The sequence below is a fragment of the Mobula hypostoma genome, chromosome 12 (assembly GCF_963921235.1).
Source record: "Mobula hypostoma chromosome 12, sMobHyp1.1, whole genome shotgun sequence".
NCBI lineage: Eukaryota > Metazoa > Chordata > Chondrichthyes > Myliobatiformes > Myliobatidae > Mobula > Mobula hypostoma.
In genome coordinates, this window is record NC_086108.1 from 114704509 (window position 1) to 114729669 (window position 25161).

The 25161-nt window shown below is 42.2% G+C and overlaps 1 protein-coding gene across 2 annotated transcripts in view; it reads left to right on the forward strand.

Moving 5' to 3' along the window:
• Positions 1 to 25161, forward strand: part of tnni3k (TNNI3 interacting kinase) — a 176613-nt gene that overhangs the window by 15466 nt on the left and 135986 nt on the right. Inside the window, exon 1 of one of the 2 annotated variants that reach the window (XM_063064820.1) lies at positions 6326 to 6443. The exons of the other annotated variant lie outside the window; for it this stretch is intronic. Within the exon in view, the coding sequence (XP_062920890.1) occupies positions 6404 to 6443 (40 nt within the window). The 5' untranslated portion in view covers positions 6326 to 6403. Of the gene's footprint in view, positions 1 to 6325; positions 6444 to 25161 lie in introns of those variants that run through there. 2 annotated transcript variants of the gene reach the window in all.

Genomic DNA, 25161 nt, shown 5'->3' on the forward strand with positions numbered 1-25161 from the left:
CCATGTCTCTCAGTGGCCGGGCAAGCACGGAAAATTCACCCTCTTTCAGTTTCAGTTGCCATTGTTTGAAGTTTGAGTTCAACACTAAGAATCTCAACACAGTGGCAAAGAAACCGCACCTCCAACTAGCATTTTGGTGGTGAATCGCAGAGCGACGCAGACACACCAATGCACAGGTATTAATGCTCACAATGGCGTAGGCTACTACGCAGAAGTATAAATCAGCTTAACTTTCCAAGCACCTCCTGTTTAGCAATAGCAATGACACTCACTTCTGTCCCCCGACACTCTCACATTGCTGGCATTCTGCTAGTCTCTTCTAGAGTGAAGACTGTTGCAAAATACTTTATAAGTTTATCCACCATGTGTTCATACCTTTCCAACAGCATTTTCCAGCAATCTGATATCCATTCTTGTGTCTCATTTACTCTTTATATATCAAAAAAACTTTTGGTATCCTTTATTATTACTGACTAATGTTCCATAATATTTCATCTTTTCTCTTTAAGGCTTTGGAGTTGTCTTCTGTTTTTTTTAATGCTTCCCAATCCTCAAATTTCGGACTAATTTTTGCTATATTACATGCCTGTCTATTGCTTTCGTGCTGTTTTATACAGTAATCCACTTTGTGATCCCCTTTACTGAAGTGCGTTTGTCTGTGTTACTGCGCTTGTACAAAATGAAAAACTGCTGAAGGTCTTTTGTGCAGAAGTGTGGCTCCAGGGCAAGACACAGGAATTGCACTATATTTTTTTAACTTTCAATGCAATCATAATTAAATGTGCTGCATGGTACTGTGTTTTGCACCTTGGCTCTGGTGGTAGACTGTTTTGTTTGGCTGCATTCATGTGTATGGTTAAATGGCAATTAAACTTGAACTTGATCACCTCACACTTCCCCACATTTTGCAGGTTTTCACCCAACCACTCCATTGACATGTTTGGTTCAGAATCACAGCATGTGTTGCCACCTATTTTCATATCAACGGCAAATTTAGAAACCTTTTATTCCCTGTAAATAGCAAGCAATTGAGGCCAAGAACTAATCCCTGTGGTGGTTCATGAATTACATCCCTTCAACTGAAAATGATTCATTTATTCTAATTTTCTGTTTCCAACATTCCAGACAGTTGACAATCCAATCCACACTAACGCACTTCTGTAATATACTGGGCTCTGGATTTGCACCAATTTCATATGTGGCACCTTGTTAAATGCCTATTGGAAATCTAAACACACTCTATGTCTATCTCTTCTCTCTGTCATTATCTTCAAAGGACTGTAATAAATATGTTAAACATAATTTACATTAATTAGTTGGGGAACTGAGTTCATTAACCTCATGGTAATCATTTATTTTATTTAGCGATACAGAATGGTAACAAGCCAATGAGCCTGTGCCATTCAATTGCACATATGTGACCAATTAACCTGCTGTTTGCCAGAAGAAACTACAGTCTACAATTAGTGGATTTGATGAATCAAGGACAGAGCAAGCAAACAAACCAATTGTCTTTGGACTAAACACATTAAAGTTATTAAAACACATGTTGGTAAGGCAAATGAAATATTGAGTTTTGGAATTGGGGAACAAATGTTCAAGTGCATCTGTTGGTGAGGATAGTATCACATGCTGGTGTAATACTCAATTTGTGTAGCCTGATAATTGTATTGCTCAATGTATAATCAACTGAGAAGATGGAAGGCTGAAATAATGGAAAAATCGAGGATAATGCTTTCATGAAACATCAGAGATGATTGTTAAAATGGATGAATTTAGTAAGGGAAATGCTAATATTTGTAGAATTTACGTGTTTATATTTATAGAATTTAAGTGTTGCACACCCACTAGGGTTCCATAGTAGTCATATGGGCAGAGAACTGAATGAAAGGAGGATAATGATCCTAAGGTAAATATCTTTGGATTGAGAGGAGGGAGATGTTTGTCAGAAGAAACTACAGTGTACAGTTAGTGGATTTGATGAATCAAGGATAGGGGAAGCAGACAAGCGAATTGTCTGATTTTTCCCCCCCATTTTGTGGACTCTGAACTGATTATTGCTATGGGATAATCTAATCAGAGTAATTGAATGTGGTCACAATGGCCTGCTAAACGAAAGGCCACTCTCAGATGAGTAGCTTGTAATTATGTAAAATGCCGGATCTACCAAAAAAAAGCAATCTGTAATCTTGTTAGACTATGCCTGGGTTGCCTCATTTAACTGCTTTGGACCATCAGAGTGTAAAGACACAAATACACAAGGCTGGGGTGGGCAGAACCATGAGACAATGTTGATTGTAGCCCTGGACTACCATCAGGAAGAAGGTGACCTTGAGCCAATGGGATGGAGATCCACCAGTTCAACTGATGAGGAACACTATAAGAATCTGGAGCTCGAAATACACAGGGCGATAACTCTCCAGCAACCAGAGACCAACCCTTGTAGATAATGAGAACCCCACGGACACGTCAAAAATGGGACCATGCCTGGCCAGTGTGGACTCCTTTCATGGGTAATACCTTTTCTCTTCATTGACTGTTCATGGGGGGTTAGGGATTTTAGTGGGGTGCACATAGGTAGTTTGTGAACCTACATGCCTTTCAGTCGAGACAGTAAAAGTTACTTGTGTGTAGATTCTCAGTGCCTCACTGATCGTTATTACGAGGGGTGATCCTTGTAAGATTACTATCTTGTATGTTTTTGGAATGTGGGAGAAAACTGGAGCACCTAGAGGAAACCCACGTGGTCACAGGAAGCATGTACTCACTGGAGTTTAGAGGAATGAGAGGGAATCTCATTGAACCCCATCAAATGTGGAGATGATGTTTCCTATGGCGGGGGAATCTAGAACCAGAGAACACAACCAAAAAACAAAGGAGCATCCGTTTAAAATGGAGAGGACAATGAATTTCTTTAGCCAGTGTGTGGTAAATCTGTAGAAATCTTTATATATATTTAAAGTAAAGATAGCAAAGTAAAGTTATTGGGGTCTCCCTACCTTCTGTCCAAGACCTCTTTCAGAGTCGATGCCTCCAGAAGACACAGTACATCATTAAAGACCCCTCACACCCTCTCCATGAACTGTATGTTCTTCTGCCATCAGGCAAACGTTACAGGAGCATCAAAACTAAAACCACAAGACTACTAAACAGCTTCCTCCCACAGGCAGTCAGACTGCTAAATAGCTGCTCTACCTGACTCTGCTTTGGACACTTTTAACTTGCACTGGACACTTATAACTTGATTTTAACTGACATGTGGCTGTTGTGTTTTACTATTTATTGTTATGTTTATTATTTAGTGTTGCATTTGTTATGATATGATTGCACTGCTCCTGGGAAACGATGTCTCATTCTGCCCTGCAGAGCTGATGTACAGTTAGAATGACAATAACGTTTTTTGAATCTTGAATCTAGTCTTCACTAGTCAGGATAAAGGGATACCTGGAGATGGTCTGAGAGAAAAATGGATCAGCCATGAAGAAATGGCGAAGCAAATTTGATTGGCCAAATGGCCAAATTCTGCTGTACATCTTATGGTCCTATCTTTGAAGCTAATCTTTATCTTTAAGCCCCTCTCTTTGATTAGAGCAAATAGTACTGTGTATTGTTTCAGCTTTCATATTTGAAGAAATGGATATGGGGCATTGATATATTAAAAGATTTTCAAGGATGATATCAAAAGTGTGAGGTTATACATGTTTCAGTGGAGAGGCTTGTGAGTTTCTGTGATCCTGAGAGCAATGCTGTCTGCACTTTAGCCATCTGGCACTTTGTCTTTGGCAGGGTTCACCCATGGCAGTAAGGAAAAGAGGGAGGTTCAGACAAAGAGTAATTCAACCACATCCTCAATTGTGGAGCTTCTGGAAGATGATGACATCCCAATGGAAGTGAAGGTGGAGGATGGCTGCAACAGTGAAGGGTCCCAATTCTGTGCCACTGGATCCTGGTCTGATCTGTTAAGGACCATGTGGTGGCTGCCCATGCCAGAAGGCAGTGAATCAATGGAATTCATTATCATGAAGGGTATGGTGACCAAGTCATTGGTTATATTTAAGATGGAGGATTGGTAAGGGTGTCAAGGTTGATGGGGAGAAGGCAGGAGAATGAGGTTGAGAGGGATAATAAATCAGTCATGATAGAATGGCAGAGCAGATTGGATGGGTCAAAAGGCCTAATTCTACTCCTTTGTTTTATGATCTTAATATGTGGACCCCAGATTGTCTTCTACAGCCACATGAGGACCCACCAATAGACAACCCCGGAGGAGAACATCATCATTGTTGTGAGTGAGCACATTACTATGGAGGTGTCCTGCACACTGAAAGCAGTACTGAGGCTGAGTTGACAAGGTCCTTTTGAATTAGTAATGGTCTCATGGTCAGTCACAGGTCCAGGTGGTGAATAGTTGAGAGCTTGCTTGAGCCAATCACTTGCTCCCTCTTCTGGATTCACATCCATGCCCATGTGTCCTGGAGAAGGAGCAGGTGGTGTCGGGGGATTTCCAGGACCAGTGCGTGTCACAGGGCCACGGCAGTTAACACGACACTATTGCAGTTCGGGATGTTCTGGAGTTCAGAATTCAAGTCAGCAACAGTCTGTAAAGAGTTTGTATGTTCTCCCTGTGACCTTGTTGGTTTCCTCCCACAGTCCAAAGACATACCAGTTAGTAGGTGAATTGGTCATTGTGAATTGTCCTGTGATTAGGCTATGATTTAAACGGGCATGCTGCTGGGCAGCACAGCTTGTAGTGCCAGAAGGGCCTTTTCCCTCTGTTCTCAAAATAAATAAAAATTACTGTCTTACAAGTTGGAACTATTGACTGTATATCATGTATTATTACAATAAATCACAAAATAACTCTTCCCTGGAAAAAGGATAAAGAGGATTAGTAAAGGAGCTGGTGGAATTGGAGATCAAAACCTGGCTTTCTGAATATAAGACACTGATAAATCTCTGAAGGAATTTCAGAAAAGAAATTTACTTCAGAGAGTGGTGGGAATACAGAACTTGCTCCCACAGGGAGGGGTTGGGGTGGAGGAGGAAAACTGGAAAAACACAGTACTGGGATGGAGATGCTGTTGTGTAATGGTGTCTGATTACTGGAGTGTCTTTGGATACTGTAGTGTAACAGAGGGACTGGGTTCCAGGGTGGCTGGGATGGAGATGGGATTGTGTAACAGAAGGTCTGAATGCTGGGTGGCTGGGATGGAGATGAGATTGTATAACCGAGGGACTGGATGCTGGGTGGCTGGGATGGAGATGGGATTGTGTAACAGAGGGTCTGAATGCTGGGTGGCTGGGATGGAGATGGGATTGTATAATAGAGGGACTGGATGCTGGGTGGCTGGGATGGAGATGGGATTGTGTAACAGAGGGACAATGCTGGGGTGGCTGGGATGGAGATGGGATTGTGTAACAGAGGGACTGAATGCTGGGTGGCTGGGATGGAGATGGGATTGTGTAACAGAGGGACAATGCTGGGGTGGCTGGGATGGAGATGGGATTGTGTAACAGAGGGACAATGCCGGGGTGGCTGGGATGGAGATGGGATTGTGTAACAGAGGGATTGGGTGCTGGGGTGGCTGGCATGGAGATGGGATTGTGTAACAGAGGGACAATGCCGGGGTGGCTGGGATGGAGATGGGATTGTGTAACAGAGGGACTGAATGCTGGGTGGCTGGGATGGAGATGGGATTGTGTAACAGAGGGACAATGCCGGGGTGGCTGGGATGGAGATAGAATTGTGTAACAGAGGGATTGGGTGCTGGGGTGGCTGGGATGGAGATGGGATTGTGTAACAGAGGGACTGAATGCTGGGTGGCTGGGATGGAGATGGGATTGTGTAACAGAGGGATTGGGTGCTGGGGTGGTAGGGATGGAGATGGGATTGTGTAATAGAGGGATTGGGTGCTGGGGTGGCTGGGATGGAGATGGGATTATGTAACAGAGGGACTGAATGCTAGGGTGGCTGGGATGGAAACAATGTGTAACAGAGGGCCCGGGTACTGGGGTGGCTGGGAGGAGACGATGTGTAACATAGGGACTGAGTACTAGGGTAGCCGGGACGGAAGCAATGTGTAACAGAGTGATTGAGTACTGGGCGGTGGGGATGGAGATGCTGTTGTGACTGTGTGCCAGTGCTGTGATTCTGGCTGCTCTCGAGTGTCTGGTTAACTTTAGCCCTGATACCATGTTCCAGCTGTCACTTTCATCTCCCAAGCTTTTTTCTGTCCCATTATTGTATTCCGGCATTCCAGAGAGGGGCAGTGATTATTTTTAGCTTTGTTTATCAGCTGTTTCCTCAGTGAGGAGTAGAATTCTGCCGTCCAGGAGTGAGTGAGCAAGGCTTTGCCTCCCAGATCAACAAATCAACAGCGTTCGTCAGCAGAGGGCCTCTCTGATGGGAAACTACAAATCCAGGCCAAACCAGACCTGCACAGGTATAAACACCTTTGTTCAACAATCTCTCATGTTTAACTGAAGGTTAAAGAGGTCACGGTGTGCTTAGTAAAAAGAGAAATCTCTAGAAACACTCGTTGGTATCTGTGGGAATAGAAACGGTGTTTATTTCAGGTTAATGGCCTTCACTAGAACTAAAATACAGGAAGCTATAAGAATGTTTATGTGGTGAGGTGCAATCACAATGTGGTGGCAATGGCAGACCCAGACCCAGCGAGGGAATGGGTTCCAAATAAGTCCAGGGAGGGTTTATGAGAATGATCCTGAGAACAAAAGGGTTAACATGTGAGGAGCGTTTGATAGCTCTGGCCTTTACTCGCTGGAGTTTAGAAGAATGATGTGGGATCTCATTAGAACCAGAATCAGATTTAATATCACCAGCATATGTCGTGAAATTTGCTAACTTGGTGGCGTCAGGACAATGAAGTACATAACATAGACAAAATAAGTGAATCAATTACAGTAGTATATATTCGTATATTAAACCTTTAAATCAAAAATTGTAAATGAGCAGAAATAGTTTTAAAAATAGTGAGGTAGTGTTCATGGATTCAATGCCCATTTAGAAATTGGATGTCAGAGGGGAAGAAGCTTCCTGAATCATTGTGTGTGTGGCTTCAGTCTCCTGAACCTCCTTCCTGACGGTAACAATGAGAAGAAGGCATGACCTGGGTGATGGGGTTCTTAATGATGGACACTGCCTTTCTGAGACACTGCTCCTTGAAGATGTCTTGGATACTACGGACACTAGAACCCATGATGGATTTGACTAATTTTATAACTCTCTGTGGCTTCTTTAATCCTCTGCAGGTTCCTGTTCTTTCAAACCTATCGTATATTGAAAGGTCTAGACAGAGTGATACGGGGAGGGTGTTTCCAATAGTGGGGGAGTCTAGAACCAGACAGCACAGCCCTTTGGGATGTACAGTACCTTTAGAATAGAGACGAGGAATTTCTTTAGGCCAGAGGATGGTGAATATGTGGAACTTATTGTCATAGATGGCTGTGGTGGCCTCGTTATTGGGTATATTTAAAGCGGAGGTTGATAAGTTTTAGGTTAGTCGGAGCATGAAAGGTTACGGGGAGAAGCCGGGAGAATGGGGTTGAGAAGAATAATAAATTAGCCATGATGGAACAGTGGAACAGGCTCGAAGACTTGAATGGTTTAATTCCGTTCCTATTTCTTATTGTCTTATATTTATTAATACAAGGTGTTCAGGAAAGATATGGCAGGGAAGAAAGAAGGGACACACACACACACACACACACACACACACACACACACAATGCTGGAAGAACACAGCAGTCATACAGCATCTCTTGAGAAGGTTCTTGGTTCAAAACATTGACTGTTTATTCCTCTACGTAAAAATTGCTGAGTTCCTCCAGCATTTTGTGTGTGTTACTCTGGATTTCCAGCATCAGTAGAATCTCTTATGCTTAAGAAAGGAGGGAATTGCTCTCTGAATGAAGGAGTGTTCTTCAAGTGGATGTGGGATATCCATGGGAGAATGTCCAGTGAAGATAGGTGCATGGAACTGAGAAATAAGAAGGGAGGGGTCATTTTGATTGGATTGTACAATAGCCCTACCCCACACAATACCCAATGAGAATTGGATTGCAGAGAAATGTAAGAATAATAAGCTTGCAATAGTAATTTTACCTTCCCATATATTGACTAGGACAGCTGTAGTATTAAAGGATTAGATGGGTAGAATTTGATAATTGTGTCCAGCAGTTTTCTCAAGCAATATGTTGAGATGGCATGAACATTGATTTCTCTAAATTCCGGTAATCTCTTTCCCCTCTTCCCTTCTTTCTTTTCCCATTCCCCATTCCGGTTTCCCTCTCACCCCTTCTCTTCTCCTCACCTGCTTATCACCTACCTCTGACATCCCTCCTCCTTTCTTTTCTCCTAAAGTCCACTCTCCTCCCCTATCAGTTTCCACCTCTCCTGTCTTCTACTCGTGCCCCCCAGCTTCTCATTTCACACCCCCAACCCTCCTGCTTTCACCTATCATATACCAGTTCGTACTATTTCCCCTGTCCCCTAACCCCCCCCACGTTTTTATCTGGCATCTTCCCCATTCCTTTCTAGTCCTGATGAAGGGTCTCGGCCTGAAATGTCGACTGTTTATTCCCCTACATAGATGCTGCCTGATCTGAGCTTCTCCAACATTTTGCGTGTGTTAATTTAGATAGCCCTCCTATAGAGGGCGAGGGGCCCACTGGACCTCCTATGAGGAAATGAGGCCGGGCAAGTGACTGGGGTGTCAGTGGGGAGCACTTTATCAGCAGTGAACTTTATTAATTTTAAAGTAGTTATGGAACAAGATAGGACTGATCAACAAGTTAACATCCTATACTAGGGCAAGGTTAATCTTGACAGCATAAGACAGGAATTTACAAAGGTTGACTGGGGGAAGGGATGTCCAGCAAGTAAGAGGCTTTGGAAAGTGAGAGAGGGAAATTTGAGGCCACCATGAAGGGCAAGTTTGGCTGATAAGGGCTCTGCTCAGGAAAAAGGAAGAAGCATATGACAGGTACAGACATCTGGGATCGATGAATCCCTTGAATGTAACAGATAGAAAATGGAACAGTTCAGCAACAGTACATGACCTTTGGCCACGATGTTATGCCAACCTTTTAACCAACTCCAAATAGGAGTACAGGGTGTAGGGGCAGACTGAAAGAAATAAGGAGGGTTAAAAAGGGACATAAGATAAATTTGGTAGATAAGGTAAAGAAGAATCCTGAGAGGTTCTATCAGTATGTAACTAGGCAAAGAATGCAGGTAAGTGCTGTTGCTTCTGTAGAGCCACAGGGAATGAGTGAGGTGTTAAGTATGTACTTCTCATCTGTATTTAAGACCGTTAGACCATAAGACATAGCAGCAGATTTCGGCCATTTGGCCCAGTGAGTTTGCTCCACCATTCAATCATGGCTGATCCTTTTTCCCCTTCCTCAGCCCCGCCCCCCGGCCTTCTCCCCATAACCTTTGATGCCGTGTCCAATCAAGAACCTATCAAGCTCTACCTTAAATAGCCCCAACAATCTGGCTTCCACAGCTGCCTGTGGTAATAAGTTCCACAGATTCACCACCCCCGGCTAAAGAAATTTCTCCGCATCTCTGTTTTAAGTGGAAGCCCCTCTAGCCTGAGGCTGTGCCCTCTTGTTCTAGATTCCCCCACCATGAGAAACATCCTTTCCACATCTACTCTGTCTAGGCCTTTCAACATTTAAAAGGTTTCAACGAGATCACACTTCATCCTCTTAAATTCTGTCAAGTACAAATCTAGAGACGTCAAACGTTTCTTGTATGATAAACCTTTCATTCCCAGAATCATTGTAGTGAACCTCCTCTGAACCATTGCCAGTGCAAGCATATCTTTTCTGAGATAAGGAACTCAAAACTGTTCACAATACTCAAGGTGAGGCCCCACTAGTGCCTTATAAAGCCTCAGCATCACATCCCTGCTCTTGTATTCTAGACCTCTTGAAATGAATGCTAACATTGCATTTGCCTTCCTTACCACTGAGTCTACTCCAGAAAGCCATTGAGGGCGCCAAGAGGCAATATCGAGCCAAATTGGAAGCCCAGGCTAAACAGAGCGATGCCAGTAGACTATGGCAGGGTCTAAATGAGATCACCGGGCGCAAAGAAAAGGCTGGGAATATCAATAACTGTGGCGCTTCTCTTCCTGATGAACTTAACGTGTTCTACACAAGATTCGAACAGAAAGAGGAGCGTCCAGCTCCCTCCGGATGAACCGGACCTTGTGGCATCAAGATTCATTGTCACCGAGGAGGACGTTAGAAGGGCCTTCCTGAAGATAAATCTAAGGAAGGCGATGGGCCCAGATGGCGTCCCAGGATGGGTTCTCTGGACCTGTGACAGCGAGCTAGCTGGAGTGTTTGCTGACATCTTCAACTGCTCCTTGCTTCAGTCTAAGATCCCCTCGTGTTTTAAGAAGGCAACGATAATCCCAGTGCCGAAGAAGAGCAAGGTGGCATGCCTGAATGACTATCGACCTGTGGCTCTGACATCAATTGCTATGAAGTGCTTCGAGAGATTGGTTATGGCACACATCAACCACAGTCTACAGGTCAACCTCGATGCTTTGCAATTCGCCTACCAGAGCAACAGGTCAACGGCAGATGCCATCTCTCTGGCCCTACATTCCTCCTTAGAACACCTGGAGAATAAAGACGCATACGTAAGGCTCCTTTTCATTGACTACAGCTCTGCCTTTAATACTATCATTCCAAATAAACTGATTCCTAAGCTCCGGAACCTGGGCCTTAACACTCAGATGTGCAGCTGGATCTTCAACTTCCTCACAGACAGGACCCAGGCTGTAAAAATAGGGGACAAGCTCTCCTCTACAACCACTCTGAGCACTGGTGCCCCACAAGGCTGTGTACTCAGCCCCCTGCTGTACTCACTGTACACCCATGATTGTGTAGCCAAGTTTCCATCAAACTCAATATATAAGTTTGCTGATGACACAACAATTGTAGGCCGAATCTCAGGTGATGATGAGTTTGAGTACAGAGAGGAAATTAAGAACCTGGTGGTATGGTGCGAAGACAATAACCTATCCTTCAACATCAGCAAGACGAAGGAATTGGTTGTTGACTTCAGAGGGAGTAGCAGACCGCACGACCCAATTTACATCGGTGGTGCGCAAGTGGAACAGGTTCAAAGCTTTAAGTTGCTCGGGGTCAATATCACAAATGACCTGACTTGGTCCAGCTAAGCAGAGTTCACTGCCAAGAAGGCCCACCAGCGCCTTTACTTCATGAGAAAACTAAAGAAATTTGGCCTGTCGCCTAAAACCCTCACTAATTTTTATAGATGTACCGTAGAAAGCATTCTTCTAGGGTGCATCACAACCTGGTATGGAAGTTGTCCTGTCCAAGACCGAAAGAAGCTGCAGAAGATCATGAACATGGCACAGCACATCACACAAACCAATCTTCCGTCTTTGGACTCACTTTACACCGCATGCTGTCGGAGCAGTGCTGCCAGGATAATCAAGGACACGACCCACCCAGCCAACACACTTTTTGTCCCTCTTCCCTCCGGGAGAAGGTTCAGGAGCTTGAAGACTCATACGGCCAGATTTGGGAACAGCTTCTTTTCAACTGTGATAAGACTGCTGAACGGATCCTGACCCGGATCTGGGCTGTACCCTCCAAATATCCGGACCTGCCTCTCGGTTTTTTTGCACTACCTTACCTTCCATTTTTCTATTTTCTATTTATGATTTATAATTTACAATTTTAATATTTACTAATTTTTACTATTTTTAATATTTAATATTTGTAATCCAGGGAGTGGGAAGCGCAGAATCAAATATCGCTGTGGTGATTATACGTTCTAGTATCAATTGTTTGGCAACAATAAAGTTTAAAAGTGTAAAGTATACCTGCAAGTTAACCTTTACGGTGATCTGCACAAGGACTCCCAAGTCCCTTTGCATCTTAGATTTTTGGATTTTCTCTTCATTTAGAACACATTTATTTCTACTACTGAAGTGTATGACCATACATTTTTCAAAACTGTTTTTCAACTGTATTGCCATTTTCTTGCCAATTCTCCTAATCGGACTAAATCCTTCTGCAGCCTACCTGTTTCCTCAATATTACCTGCCCCTCCACCAATCTTCATATCATCTGCAAAGCCATCTATTCCATCATCTAAATCATTGATATATAGCATAAAAAGAAGACACTGACCTCTGCTGAACACCACTAGTCATTGGCAGCCAACCAGAAAAGAATCCCTTTATTTGCACTCACTGCCTCCTATCATTCAGCCAATGCTCTAACCATGCCAGTAACTTTCCTGTGATGCCATGGGCTCTTAACTTGGTAAGCAGCCTCATGTGTGAAGTCCAAATATATAAGGCCTTCAAATATATAAGTACAAGGCCTTGGTGAGACCACACCTGGAGTATTGAGTGCAGTTTTGGTCCCCTAATCTGAAGAAAGACATCTTTGCCATAGAGGGAGTACAAAGAAGGTTCACCAGATTGATTCCTGGGATGGCAGGACTTTCATATGAAGAAAGACTGGATGAACTGGGCTTGTACTCGTTGGAATTTAGAAGATTGAGGGGGGATCTGATTGAAACGTATAAGATCCTAAAGGGACATACATCAAAGTTGCTGGTGAATGCAGCAGGCCAAGCAGCATCTATAGGAAGAGGCGCAGTCGACATTTCAGGCCGAGACCCTTCGTCAGGACTAACTGAAGGAAGAGTGAGTAAGGGATTTGAAAGCTGGAGGGGGAGATGCAAAATGATAGGAGAAGACAGGAGGGGGAGGGATAGAGCCGAGAGCTGGACAGGTGATAGGCAAAAGGGGATATGAGAGGATCATGGGACAGGAGGTCCGGGAAGAAAGACAAGGGGGGGGGTGACCCAGAGGATGGGCAAGAGGTATATTCAGAGGGACAGAGGGAGAAAAAGGAGAGTGAGAGAAAGAATGTGTGCATAAAAATGAGTAACACATGGGGTACGAGGGGGAGGTGGGGCCTTAGCGGAAGTTAGAGAAGTAGATGTTCATGCCATCAGGTTGGAGGCTACCCAGACGGAATATAAGGTGTTGTTCCTCCAACCTGAGTGTGGCTTCATCTTTACAGTAGAGGAGGCCGTGGATAGACATGTCAGAATGGGAATGGGATGTGGAATTAAAATGTGTGGCCACTGGGAGATCCTGCTTTCTCTGGCGGACAGAGCGTAGATGGGAAGCAGGATCTCCCAGTGGTCACACATTTTAACTCCACATCCCATTCCCATTCTGACATGTCTATCCACGGCCTCCTCTACTGTAAAGATGAAGCCACACTCAGGTTGGAGGAACAACACCTTATATTCCGTCTGGGTAGCCTCCAACCTGATGGCATGAACATCGACTTCTCTAACTTCCGCTAAGGCCCCACCTCCCCCTCGTACCCCATCTGTTACTCATTTTTATGCACACATTCTTTCTCTCACTCTCCTTTTTCTCCCTCTGTCCCTCTGAATATACCTCTTGCCCATCCTCTGGGTCACCCCCCCCTTGTCTTTCTTCTCGGACCTCCTGTCCCATGATCCTCTCGTATCCCCTTTTGCCTATCACCTGTCCAGCTCTCGGCTCTATCCCTCCCCCTCCTGTCTTCTCCTATCATTTTGCATCTCCCCCTCCCCCTCCAGCTTTCAAATCCCTTACTCACTCTTCCTTCAGTTAGTCCTGACGAAGGGTCTCGGCCTGAAACGTCGACTGCGCCTCTTCCTATAGATGCTGCTTGGCCTGCTGCGTTCACCAGCAACTTTGATGTATGTTGCTTGAATTTCCAGCATCTGCAGAATTCCTGTTGTTTGCGTTTAAGATCCTAAAGGGATTGGACAGGCTAGATGCAGGAAGATTGTTCCCGATGTTGGGGAAGTCCAGAACGAGGGGTCACAGTTTGAGGATAGAGGGGAAGCCTTTTGGGACCGAGATTAGGAAAAACTTCTTCACACAGAGAGTGGTGAATCTGTGGAATTCTCTGCCACAGGAAACTGTTGAGGCCAGTTCATTGGCTATATTTAAGAGGGAGTTAGATATGGCCCTTGTGGCTACGGGGGTCAGGGGGTATGGAGGGAAGGCTGGGGCGGGGTTCTGAGTTGGATGATCAGCCATGATCATAATAAATGGCAGTGCAGGCTCGAAGGGCCGAATGGCCTACTCCTGCACCTATTTTCTATGTTTCTATGTTTCTATAAAATCCACTGTATCACCTTTATCTATCCTACTTGTAATCTCAAAGAATTCCAACAGATTCAGCAGGCAAGATTTGCCCTTAAGGAAACCATGCTGACTTCCCCTGTGTCACCAAGTACTCCATAACCTCATTCTTAACAATTGACTCTAACATCTTCCCAACCATGAGGTCAGGCTAACTGGTCTATAATCTCCTTTCTGCTGCCTTCCTCCTTTCTTAGAGTGGAGTGACATTTGCAATTTTCCAGTCCTTTGGCACCATGCCAGAGTCCGATGATTTTTGAAAGATCATTACTAGTACCTCCACAATCTCTACCTCTTTCAGAACCCTAGGGTGCAGTTCATCTTGCCCGGGTGACCTGCGTACCCTTAGGTCTTCCAGCTTTTTGAGCACCTTCTCCCTTGTAATGGTAACTACACTCTCTTCTCTTCTATCTCACCCTCAACATCTGGCATACTGCTAGTGTCTTCCACAGTGAAGACTGATTTACCGTGGAGAATAATATTAAACCTGGAGAATTCTGGGAGGAAACAGTGATGTCCTGAAACTTACTGATGTTCTGAAAAGAGGAGATGCTGGCGATCTTGAGGGGCATAAATGTGGATATGACTAAGTGTATCCTCGGATATTGTGGGGAGCAAGGGAAGAAATTGCTGAGGCCCTGGCAGAGGTATCTGTATCTTTCTCAGCCATGGGTGAGGTTTCAGACTGGATAATGTTTTGCCTTGATTAAAGAAGAGCTGCAAGGGCAAGCCAGGAACTACAGGCTGGTGAGCCTGAGATCAGCGGTGGGGAGGTTACTGGAGGGGGTTCTGAGGGAGAGGATCTACCCGTCTTTGGTTAGACAAGGACTAATTCGGGATAGTCAGCATGGCTAAAGTGGAGTTACAGTACAGAGGATTTGATTTTAGTATTCTCCTCAGAATATCATGTTTATTCAGAAAAATTAAGAGTAAAAGAGAGATGAGAGCAGATATTGGACAACTGGCGAGTGACACTGGAGAAGTAATAATGGGGGACAAAGAAATGGCAGATGAACACAATTAATATTTTGCCTCAATCTTCACTGTTGAAGACACCAGCACAATGCCTGAAACTTGAAAGAGCTAGGGGCAGAAGTGAGTGTAGTTATTATTACTAAGGAGAAGGTTCTTAGGAAGCAGAAAGGCGTAAAGGTGGATAAGTTTTTACGTTGTACATCAACGATGGCTTTGTGGCTAAGTTTGCTGATGATACGAAGATAGGTGGAGGGGCCGGTAGTGCTGAGGAAACGGAGTCTGCATAGAGACTTGGATAGATTGGAAGAATGGGCAAAGAAGTGGCAAATGAAATACAATGTTGGAAAGTGTATGGTTATGCACTTTGGCAGGAGAAATAAATGGGCAGACTATTATTTAAATGGGGAGAGAACTCAAAGTTCTGAGATGCAATGGGACTTGGGAGTCCTCGTGCAGGATACCCTTAAGGTTAACCTCCAGGCTGAGTCGGTGGTGAAGGAGGTGAACGCAATGTTGGCGTTCATTTCTAGAGGAATAGAGTATAGGAGCAGGGATGTGATGTTTAGGCTCTATAAGGCGCTGGTGAGACCTCACTTGGAGTACTGTGGGCAGTTTTGGTCTCCTCATTTAAGAAAGGATGTGCTGACGTTGGAGAGGGTACAGAGAAGATTCACTGGAATGATTCTGGGAATGAGAGGGTTAACATATGAGGAACGTTTGTCCGCTCTTGGACTGTATTCCTTGGAGTTTAGAAGAATGAGGGGAGACCTCATAGAAACATTTCGAATGTTGAAAGGCATGGACAGAGTGAATGTGGCAAAGTTGTTTCCCATGATGGGGGAGTCTAGTATGAGAGGGCATGACTTAAGGATTGAAGGGCGCCCATTCAGAACAGAGATGCGAAGAAATTTTTTTAGCCAGAGGGTGGTGAGTCTATGGAATTTGTTGCCACGGGCAGCAGTGGAGGCCAAGTCATTGGGTGTATTTAAGGCAGAGATTGATAGGTATCTGAGTAGCCAGGGCATCAAAGGTTATGGTCAGAAGGCAGGGGAATGGGACTAAATGGGAGAATGGATCAGCTCATGATAAAATGGCGGAGCAGACTTGATGGGCTGAATGGCCAACTTCTGCTCCTTTGTCTTATGGTCTTATAAGTCACTTGGACCAGATAGTTTACATCCCAGGGTTCTGAAAGAGGAGGCTAAAGAGATTGTGGAGGCATTAGTAATGATCTTTCAAGAATCACTAGTTTCTGGAATGGTTCTGCAGGACTAGAAAATTGCAGAAGGGAGAGAGGCTGGAGAAGGGAAATTGTAGGCCACTTAGCCTGTTTATTAAGGATGAGGTTTTGGGGTATTTGGAGGCACACAATAAAACAGGCCAAAGTCAGCATGGTTTCCTTAAGGGAAAACCTTGCCTGCAAATTGTTAGAATTCTTTGAAGAAATAACAGGCAGGATAGACAAATTAAAGTCAGTGGATGAAGTATACTAATTTTTTCAAAAGGCCTTTGACATGTTACTGCACATGAGGCAGCTAAACAGGCTGAGTGCTCATGGTATTACAGGATATTAGCATGGATAGTAGATTAGCTGACTGGCAGGAGGCAAAGAGTGGGAATAAAGGGGGTTTTATGGTTGGCGGCCAGTTACTAGTGGTGTTCTGCAGGGGTCACTATTGGGAGCACTATTGGGTCCCCTGTTTAAGAAGGGTGAGAGTCAGCAGAAAGGAAACTATAGACCTGTTAGCCTGACATCAGTGGTTGGGAAGTTGTTGGAATCGATTGTTAGGGCTGAGATTACGGCCAAAGCCAGCACAGTTTCCTGAAAGGAAGATCCTGTCTGACAAACCTACTGCAATTCTTTGAGGAAGTTACAAGTAGGGTAGACAAAGGAGATACAGTAGATGTGGTGTACTTGGATTTTCAGAAGGCCTTTGACAAGGTTGCGCACATGAGGCTGCTTAGCAAGATAAGAGCCCATGGAATTACAGGGAAGTTACAAGAGTGGGTGGAGCATTGGCTGGTCAGCAGAAAACAGAGAGTGGGAATAAGGGATCCTGTTCTGGCTGGCTGCTGGTTACCATTGGAGTTCCACAGGGGTCAGTGTTGGGACCACTACTTTTTACAATGTACGTCAATGATTTGGACTATCGTATTAAGGGATTTGTGGCTGAATTTGCCGATGATACAAAGATAGGTGGAGGAGCAGGTAGTGTTGAGGAAACAGAGAGACTGCAGAGAGACTTAGATAGTTTAGGGGAATGGGCAAAGAAGTGGCAAATTAAGTACAATGTTGGAAAGTGTATGGTCATGCACTTTGTTGGAAAAAATAAACGGGCAGACTATATTTTTAAATTTTTTATATTAAAAAATCTAACCCACTACCAAGACTGAAGCTGATTAATAGAGAAAAAAAGAAAAAAGATTGTTAATCATCATCTGTGCTTTAACAGCAAATCAAAGGTTTTGAAAATAATTCAGAAAGGGTCCCCAGAATGTTTGAAAGTCTTGATTGGATTCAAAGATTGAACATCGAATCTTCTCTAAATTTAAACATGACATCACATCACGTAACCATTGAACGGGAATAGGAGGGGCCACATCTTTCCATTTAAACAAAAGCGTCCTTCTGGTCATAAGAGACATAAAAGCCAAAATGTGCAAATCAGATGGCTCCAAAATAATATCCTTTCCTCCAACAATACCAAATAAAGTAGTCAAAGGATTAGGCTCGAAATTTACTTTAAAAAGTATCGAAAAGGTTTGAAATACTTCTTTCCAATATTTTCCAAGACTCGGACATGTCCAAAACATATGAATGAGTGAAGCCTCTCCATTATTACATTTATCACAATACGGAAATATATCTAAATAAAAACGAGACAACTTATCCTTCGTCATATGTGCCCTATGGACCACTTTAAATTGAGGGAGAGAACGACGGGCACATAACAATGAAGTGTTAACCATTTTAAAAATTTGATTCCAAGTTTCCTCAGAAATTGAAGTCTGTAAATCTAGATTTTTAATTTTATCTAAAGGAACACTTCTCATTCCCAACAGCATATTATAAATATTAGATATAGATCCAATATAAAAAAGTTTCAGATTAAAGATTACATCTAGTAGATTCTTATCAGGACTTTTAGGAAATGTACTTATTTGATACCGTAAAAAATCTCTTATTTATAGATATCGAAAAAAATTAGTTTTGGGTAAACTATATTTAATTGACAATTGTTCAAATGAAAAAAGACTTCCCTCTACAAACAAGTCCTGAAAACATTTAATACCAAATCTATCCCATTCTTTAAAAGCCACATCGATCATAGAGGGTCTAAAAAAAAAATTAGAAAAAATGGGACTCGAAAGAGATAACCTCAATAAGCCAAAATATTTTCGGAATTGTATCCAAATCCTCATAGTGTCTTAAACTACCAGATTATCAGTTAATTTACCCAAAGACAAAGGAAGTGAGGATCCAAGAAGAGAAATAATAGAGAATTTATTAACAGAATTAGCTTCTAAAAATACTCACGATTTATATAATATAACCAAAATGTAAGATTTCCTATATTAACTGCCCAATAATAAAATCTAAAGTTTGGTAAGGCTAATCCTCCATTCTTTTTATCTTTCTGAAGATGAATTTTATTTAATCTCGAACGCTTATTCTTCCATATATAAGAAGATATAACAGAGTCAAGTGAATCTAAAAAGGATTTAGGAATGAAAACCGGCAATGCCTGAAAAAGATATATAAATTTAGGTAATATATTCATTTTGATAGAGTTAATTCGACCAATTAATGATAACGAAAGAGGTGACCAATTTAATAGTATTCTTTTTACATGATTCAATAAAGTAAGAAGATTTTCTTTAAATAGACACTCATAATTTTTGGTGATTGTTACACCTAAATAAGTAAATTGGTTTCTTACAATTTTAAAAAAAGTTAGAATTTATTGGTACCAAATTGTTCAAAGGAAAATGTTCACTTTTATGTAGGTTTAATTTATAACCTGAAATCTGCTAAAACAGGAGAGTAAAGAAAGCACATGGGGTAATGAAGTCTCAACATTAGAAATAAATAGCAGCAGATCATCAGTATACAGTGAGACTTCATGAATAGTGTCTGTCCTTAAAATACCGGTGATATCATTAGATTCTCGAAAGGCAATGGCTAAGGGTTCTAAGGCCAGATCAAAAAGCAAAGGGCTCAACGGACAACCTTGTCTAGTGCCACGTTGAAGCTTAAATAGTTTGGAGTTATGAGAATTAGTGATAACCCTAGCAGAAGGGGCTAAATAAAGTAATTTAATCCATTGTATGAAAACAGGTCCAAAATTAAATTTTTCTAAAGTTTTAAATAAATAATTCCATTCAACTCTGTCGAAAGCTTTCTCAGCATCTAGGGATACTACATATTCCGATACCATGTTAGAAGGAGAATAAATAATGTTTAATAACCAGTGAATATTAAAGTGAGAATATCGATTTTTGATAAATCCGATTTGGTTATCAGAAATGACAGATGGTAAAATATTTTCAATCCTATGAGCCAAAACTTTAGATAAGATCATAGCATCAACATTAAGTAAAGAAACTGGTCTGTAAGAGGAGCATTCAGTTGGATCCTTATTCTTTTTAAAAATGAGCGAAATGGAAGTCTCATAAAAAGATTGAGGGGGTCTGCCCGACTTAAGTGAAAACGAAAAAAACTGAACATAAGTGAGGTATAAGCAATGAGGAAAAGGTCTTGTGAAATTCTCCAGAAAATCCATCTGAACCCAAAGCTTTCCTCAAACGTAATGAGCGCACAGCCGCAACAATTTCCTCAAAAGAAATTGGTTGTTCCAAAAATTTTTGGTTGTCAGCAAAAATTGTAGGAATATTTAGTTAATCTAAAAAATTGTTCATTACAGTATCATCCTTAGAAGGTTCAGAACTATAAAGTTTAGAGTAAAATTCTCTGAAAGTCTCATTTATTTCTAAATAATCAGTTATCCTATCACCATTAGCTTTGCATATTTCTTTAATCTGTTGTTCAGCTCTAAAAGTTTTAATTTGATCAGCCAATAATTTACCTGTTTTATCTCCATGAATATAAAATAGACTTTTATCTTTTAGAAGTTTTGTTTCAATTGGATAAATTAAAAGATCATATTTAGTTTTAATTTTAACACACATAAAAGTTGCTGGTGAACGCAGCAGGCCAGGCAGTATCTCTAGGAAGAGGTGCAGTCGACGTTTCAGGCCAAGACCCTTCATCAGGACTAACTGAAGGAGGAGTGAGTAAGGGATTTGAAAGTTGGAGGGGGAGGGGGAGATCCAAAATGATAGGAGAAGACAGGAGGGGGAGGGATGGAGCCAAGAGCTGGACAGGTGATAGGCAAAAGGGATACGAGAGGATCATGGGACAGGAGGTCCGGGAAGAAAGACAAGGGTGGGGGGGGGAGCCAGAGGATGGGCAAGGGGTATATTCAGAGGGACAGAGGGAGAAAAAGGAGTGTCCTGTCCCATGATCCTCTCGTATCCCTTTTGCCTATTACCTGTCCAGCTCTTGGCTCCATCCCTCCCCCTCCTGTCTTCTCCTATCATTTTGGATCTCCCCCTCCAACTTTCAAATCCCTTACTCACTCTTCCTTCAGTTAGTCCTGATGAAGGATCTCGGCCTAAAACGTCGACTGCACCTCTTCCTAGAGATGCTGCCTGGCCTGCTGCGTTCACCAGCAACTTTTATGTGTGTTGCTTGAATTTCCAGCATCTGCAGAATTCCTGTTGTTTGTGTTTTTAATTTTAACACATCTTTTATATAAAGCAGGTTCTGGAGCCAAGGCATACTCTTGTTCTAACTGCTTTAGCTGATTAGCTAAATCACTTCTCTCTTTATTAGCTTTCCTCTTAATACTTGCAGTATAAGAAATAATTTGTCCTCTAATATACACCTTAAAAGCATCCCATCTGATAAGACTAGAAGTCTTCTCTAACATATTCTGTTCAAAAAAAAGGTAATTTGTCTCTCCATAAACTTTAAAAAATCTTTATCATATAACAAAGTTAGATTAAATCGCCAAAATCTATTTGCTTGAAGAAGACCAGGAAGATTTAAAGATAGAAACACAGGAGTGTGATCTGAAACAGCAATCTCTTTATATTCACAGGATCGAACTAATGGAATCATTTGGCTATCAATAAAAAATAATCAATCCTGGAAAATGTATGATGAACACGAGAAAAAAAACAAATATTCCTTATCTACTGGATGAAAAAAATGCCAGGCATCAACAATGCCACATTTCATTTAAAAAGATTTGATAAACACAGCCGGTGATATCATTAGATACCCATTAATATCAGAAATTACTTTATGTTGAACAAAGGGAACTTTATTATCTATGAGGATCGAAATCATATAACCATATAACAATAGTCCGTGCCAAACTCTTACTCTCACCTAGTCCCACTGACCTGCACTCAGCCCATAACCCTCCATTCCTTTTCTGTCCATGTATCTATCCAATTTAACTTTAAACGACAACATCGAACCTGCCTTGGCCACTTCTGCTAGAAGCTCGTTCCACACAGCTACCACTCTCTGAGTAAAGAAGTTCCCCCTCATGTTACCCGTAAACTTTTGCCCTTTAACTCTCAACTCATGTCCTCTTTCTTGAATCTTCCCCATTCTCAATGGAAAAAGCCTATCCATGTCAACTCTATCAATCCCCCTCATAATTTTTAACACCTCTATCAAGTCCCCCCTCAACCTTCTACGCTCCAAAGAATAAAGACCCAACTTGTTCAACCTTTCTCTGTAACTTAGGAAATGAAACCCAGGCAACATTTTAATAAGCCTCCTCTGTACTCTCTCAATTTTATTGACATCTTTCCTATAATTCGGTGACCAGAACTGTACACAATACTCCAAATTTGGCCTTACCAATGCCTTATACAATTTCAACATTACATCCCAACTCCTATACTCAATGCTGTGATTTATAAAGGCCAGCATACCAAAAGCTTTCTTCACCACCCTATCCACATGAGATTCCACCTTCAGGGAACTATGCACCATTAGTCCTAGATCCCTCTGTTCTACAGCATTCTTCAATGCCCTACCATTTACCAAGTATGTCCTATTTTGATTAGTCCTACCAAAATGTAGCACCTCACATTTTTCTGCATTAAACTCCACCTGCCATCTTTCAGCCCACTCTTCTAACTGGCCTAAATCTCTCTGCAAGCTTTGAAAACCTACTTCATTATCCACAACTCCACCTATCTTAGTATCATCTGCATACTTACTAATCCAATTTACCACCCCATCATCCAGATCATTAATATATATGACAAACAACACTGGACCCAGTACAGATCCCTGAGACACACCGCTACACACACGCTCCAATCTGACACACAGTTATCCTCCACTACTCTCTGGCGTCTCCCAGCTAGCCACTGCTAAATCCATTTTACTACTTCGATATTAATGCCTAACAATTGAACCTTCCTAACTAATCTTCCGTGCGGAACTTTGTCAAAGGCCTTACTGAAGTCCATATAGACAACATCCACTGCTTTACCCTCATCAACTTTCTTAGTAACCTCATCAAAAAAAATTCAATATTTGTCAAACATGACCTTCCACGCACAAATCCATGTTGACTGTTCCTAATCAGACCCTGTCTATCCAGATAATTATATATACCATCTCCAAGAATACTTTCCATCAATTTACCCACCACTGACGTCAAACTCGTAGGCCGATAATTGCTAGGTTTACTCTTAGAACCCTTTTTAAACAATGGAACCACATGAGCAATATGCCAATCCTCCGGCACCATCCCCATTTCTAATGACATTTGAAATATTTTTTTCAGAGTCCCTGCTATTTCCACATTAACCTCCCCCAAGGTCCTAGGGAATATCTTGTCCAGACCCAGAGACTTATCCACTTTTATATTCCTTAAAAGCACCAGTACTTGCTCTTCTTTAATTGTCATATTTTCCATAACGACCCTTCTTGTTTCCTTAATTTTACACAATTCAATATTCTTCTCCTTAGTGAATACCAAAGAAAATAAATTGTTCAGAATCTCCCCCATCTCTTTTGGCTCCGCACATAGCTGTCCCCTCTGATTCTCTAAGGGACCAATTTTATCCCTCACTATCCTTTTGCTATTAACATAACTGTAGAAACCTTTTGGATTTATTTTCACCTCACTTGCCAGAGCAGCCTTGTATCTTCTTTCAGCTTTTCTAATTTCTTTCTTAAGATTCTTTTTACATTCTTTATGTTCCTTGAGCACCTCGTTAACTCCAAGCTGCCTATATTTATTGTAAATCCCTCTCTTTTTCCGAACCAAGTTTCCTATATCCCTTGAAAACCCTGGCTCTCTCAAACTTTTAATCTTTTCTTTCAACCTAACAGGAACATAAAGATCCTGTACCCTCAAAATTTCACCTTTAAATGACCTCCATTTCTCTATTACATCCTTCCCATAAAACAAATTGTCCCAATCCACTCGTTCTAAATCCTTTTGCATCTCCTCAAAGTTAGCCTTTCTCCAATCAAAAATCTCAACCCTGGGTCCAGTCCTATCCTTCTCCATAATGATATTGAAACTAATGGTATTGTGATCACTGGACCCGAAGTGCTCCCCAACACATACCTCCGTCACCTGCCCTTTCTCATTCCCTAACAGGAGATCCAACACTGCCCCTTCTCTCATTGGTACATCTATGTATTGCTGCAAAGAACTATCTTGCACACATTCAACAAACTCCAAACCATCCAGCCCTTTTACAGAATGGGCTTCCCAGTCTATGTGTGGAAAATTAAAATCTCCCACAATCACAACCTTGTGCTTACTACAAATATCTGCTATCTCCTTACAAATTTGCTCCTCCAGTTCTCGGTCCCCATTAGGTGGTCTATAATACACCTCTATAAGCGTCACAACACCTTTCCTATTCCTCAATTCCACCCAAATAGCCTCCCTAGACAAGTCCACTAGTCTATCCTGCTAGAGCACCGCTGTTATATTTTCTCTGACGAGCAATGCAACACCTCTCCCTCTTGCCCCTCCTATTCTATCACACCTGAAACAACGAAATCCTGGAATATTTAGTTGCCAATCACACCCCTCCTGCAACCATGTTTCACTAATAGCTACAACATCATATTTCCAGGTATCAATCCATGCTCTAAGCTCATCCACCTTTCTTACAATGCTCCTAGCGTTAAAATAGATGCATTTAAGAAACTCTCACCTCTTACTCTCTGTTTATCTTTAATGGAGCAAACTGCTTTGTTGTTTTTTGCTTCTTTGTCCCCTACATCTTTGGTCTGAGTGTTCCTGATCCCTGTCCCCTGCCTATCCTCCCTCACACATTTTCTACTAGCTTTCTCTATTTGTGAACTAACCTCCTCTCTCCTAGCCTCTTTAATTTGATTCCCACCCACCCCCCAACCATTCCAGTTTAAAGTTACCTCAGCAGACCTCACAAATCTCCCCACCAGGATATTGGTCCCCCATGGATTCAAGTGTACAGGTCACGCCTGTGCCAAAAGAGGTCCCAATGATCCAAAAACTTGAATCCCTGACCACTGCTCCAATCCCTCAGCCATGCATTTATCCTCCACCTCATTGCATTCCTACTCTCACTGTCGCGTGGCACAGGCAGTAATCCCGAGATTACTACCTTTGTGGTCCTTTTTCTCAACTCCCTTCCTAACTCCCTATATTCTCCTTTCAGCACCACTCCCATTTTCCTACCTATGTCATTGGTACCTATATGTACCACGACCTCTGGCTCCTCTCCCTCCCACTTCAGGATATCTTGAAACCTCCCTTGTTTTGGCCTGAATCGAAGAATGAAAATGAGATCCTCTCCATTGATTTTAAAAAAGCGTGAATTGTCACACTTATGTATATGTGTTTCTTGA